The 2,960-nt window shown below is 40.1% G+C and overlaps 1 protein-coding gene and 1 long non-coding RNA gene across 2 annotated transcripts in view; both read left to right on the top strand.

Annotated features, from left to right (window-relative positions):
- Nucleotides 1-2,960, top strand: part of LOC103462596 (talin-2-like) — a 61,105-nt gene that overhangs the window by 22,049 nt on the left and 36,096 nt on the right. The window contains exons 3-4 of the mRNA XM_017303869.1: nt 2,487-2,670; nt 2,831-2,883. Of these exons, the coding sequence (XP_017159358.1) occupies nt 2,487-2,670; nt 2,831-2,883 (237 nt within the window). The remainder of the gene's footprint in view (nt 1-2,486; nt 2,671-2,830; nt 2,884-2,960) is intronic.
- LOC103462589 (uncharacterized) lies at nt 32-378 on the top strand. Its single transcript, XR_533360.1, has 2 exons — nt 32-164; nt 314-378. It is a non-coding gene; the product is annotated as an uncharacterized LOC103462589 (long non-coding RNA).

Genomic DNA, 2,960 nt, shown 5'->3' with positions numbered 1-2,960 from the left:
AAATTAACCAAAACATATAATTTGTTGCTGTTGCAGGCACGAGATGACATCCTGAATGGTTCCCACCCAGTATCTTTTGACAAAGCCTGTGAGTTTGGAGGCATCCAGGCCCAGATCCAGTTYGGACCTCACATAGAGCACAAACACAAGCCTGGATTCTTAGAGTGAGTATTTGACTTCATTTTATGATTTCCATGAAGATTCAAGATAAAAATAAAAATGTTTAGAATTTTTTTAAAGATTGTGGAGAAACTGYTTAACTCGTCTTTGCTGCATTAATTACATCCTCTAATGTTTTTACTTTCTTTCAAAGTCTGAAAGAGTTCTTGCCCAAAGAGTACATAAAGCAACGAGGAGCTGAGAAGAAAATATTTCAGGTGTGTGACTTTCATCCTCGTTTTAGTTTTCCTTTTATCTCAACAATGTTGTATAAGTAATAAGTTCCTCTAAACAAAATTAAACCTGCAGGAACACAAAAACTGCGGAGAAATGACAGAGATCGAAGCAAAAGTGAAGTATGTCAAACTGGCGCGGTCTTTGCGGACGTACGGCGTCTCCTTCTTCCTCGTCAAGGTGAGTCTGCAGTTTTGCACAAAATTCAGTGTTTTATGCAAAAACATTCTGACGAGCTGCAMGAAATACTATGAAACTGAAGCACATAGTAAGAGAAGAAGTCGGTTGCAGGCAGTTTGTGGTGGTGCTGGAAGGAAACTCYTGCTGTCTGCAGCAGAGGAGGTTTCAGAGTGAATACAGAGCRGTTGGAATGACTGACAGGTAGTAGGGCACAATGTGCAGGAATATGTTCATTAGAGTCCAACTGGCAGCAGAATCCAAGTGAATCCAGCAGATTTCTACTACTATGCATAAAGACGACATTCTGCATTGCATCACTTCAAATCTTTCTATTAGCTGAAATCTATTTTTTAAATCTTTTTGACTGTATTACTCTTTCACAAATCAATATTTCACACAAAGAAGTTGCTTTTATCTCATCGTCATAGTTTGATCTCTAGAAATGTATTACAACGAGTAGGTATGAAGAATGAAATCACTTCCAACAGCAGAGCACATGTTACAGTTTCTGCTCTGCATTTTAATTCCTCCTAAAAATSCCACGGAAATCWAAGTGTCCTTAAACGTCTTGGTCCCCCACATGAATTCCCCCTTGAACAGTTCAGCTCGGTATCTCCTTTTGTCTTCGAGTCTCTGGCTCTTGMGTTTAATCCGGTGGAGCAGAAACGTCTCTGAAACAACCCTGGAAAACTTCAGCCTGGCGGCTCCTAACCTTTAACTCTCRGAGGCCCGCCGAGAGTTTACGGTCCCTGCAGGACTTCTGCACACCTCACCTCTTGGCCCTCACGTCACAGCCCATCACATTCTCTCGGTCCGCTCCCACCGGCTTCGCTTCCACAAGAGGCCTTTGCTCTTTTNCACGTTACAACAACAAATTTCTGGTTTGACTGTTTAGATTTATAATTTTTTTATATGATAGCAAAACACAAACTGGTACATGATTGTAGAAATAAAAGGGTGCATTGTGTCCAAAAATCAGCTGCAGTTACAGCTTTAAGTCAGCGCACCTGGTCCCACATGTTTGCACTGTCCTCCACATGGCTTGTTCCAAAGTTTAAACGTGAATTTTTATGGGTTTCCTTCAAYAGAACAATACATTTYTACTAAATGCTCCAGAGTACTGGAGCGCACGCACTGTAGTTTTTGTCATTGGATTTTTCAACCTGAAGTGTGACTTTCTACTCTAGTTGATTATTTATTAATAAAATGACCTATAAAGGCAATGGGCTGCTTTGGATTTTATTTAGGGGTGTGAAAGTAAAGAGGACTGAATTTAAATGTAGATATTCTTCTTTTATTTGGTAAAAACTTTCATAAACTGTTACACAGTTATACRAACACCACATTGAAGTTTGCAAGAAATGTGGAAGAGTTGAGGGAGTGTGAATATTTTTGGAAGCTTTTGTAAAAATCTTCTGTTTGTGATATTTTTAGGAACACTGATTTTTTTTTTAAATACAGCGTAATAATTTACAGAAATTCTTAAATGTCTTCCTTTTACTAAGTTTAATCTAATTCTATGTTTGTACATTGTACAATAGATAAACAGTTTTGCCTTTTATGAGTTCGGCTGTAAAATCTGAAATTCTTTCCACTCCATCCTGGACCACATGTTGGAGCCTCATCAATCGTAGCTTTCCATCTTTTCTCAGTGTCATGTCAGACTTATTTGTTCCACATGGCTCCACTCAAGTCATCATTCACTTCTTTATGTTTGCAAATGTTTTATACTTGGGATCTCTGTTCCAATAAACTTTTAATTTAGAAATTCCTTGAAAATGCCGTTATCTCCTCTAAACCTGAGCAAATGCTGTGCTTGACCTTTATTCTCTGTGCTCAAGATGTTTTCTGATGTTCTTTCTTTTTTTGATAAACATCGTCTAAACCTCTGWTGTTTATCCTCACTGCTTCAGCTTCAGATTACGGCCTCTTCCTGTCCGATGAAGACCCYCGGAAAGGAATCTGGTTGGAGTCTGGAAGGACGCTGGACTACTACATGCTCCGTAACGGGGTAAACACATCAGTCTGTTTAACCCGCAGCCACATGGGGCGAAGCTGCAATCACKGCATGAATGTTTGCTTTGAACACAGAGCAAAGCTTAAGGGAACTCTTAAATGAAAATTATGAGACCGCAAAGACACACACTAGGCACACACAGTTATCTTGCTACCTTTGTGTGAGTCACACACCAGACACGGATGTGTGAATAACGTAGACGAACTCATCAGCAGTCTSTCAGTTAATGCCTGGCTGTAGCTGTGCCACTCTTAAATTGGTTCCCCTCTTCAAATTCACCAAAGGCAGCCCAGGTAGGAGGCATGACTGTGACCGTTTATTGTGAACCAAATCTTAGCCCATTGTTGTGACTGGAAGGGGAGCGGCAGGC

This window comes from Poecilia reticulata, linkage group LG3 (genome assembly GCF_000633615.1).
Source record: "Poecilia reticulata strain Guanapo linkage group LG3, Guppy_female_1.0+MT, whole genome shotgun sequence".
NCBI lineage: Eukaryota > Metazoa > Chordata > Actinopteri > Cyprinodontiformes > Poeciliidae > Poecilia > Poecilia reticulata.
This window is presented reverse-complemented; position numbering and strand designations above follow the sequence as displayed.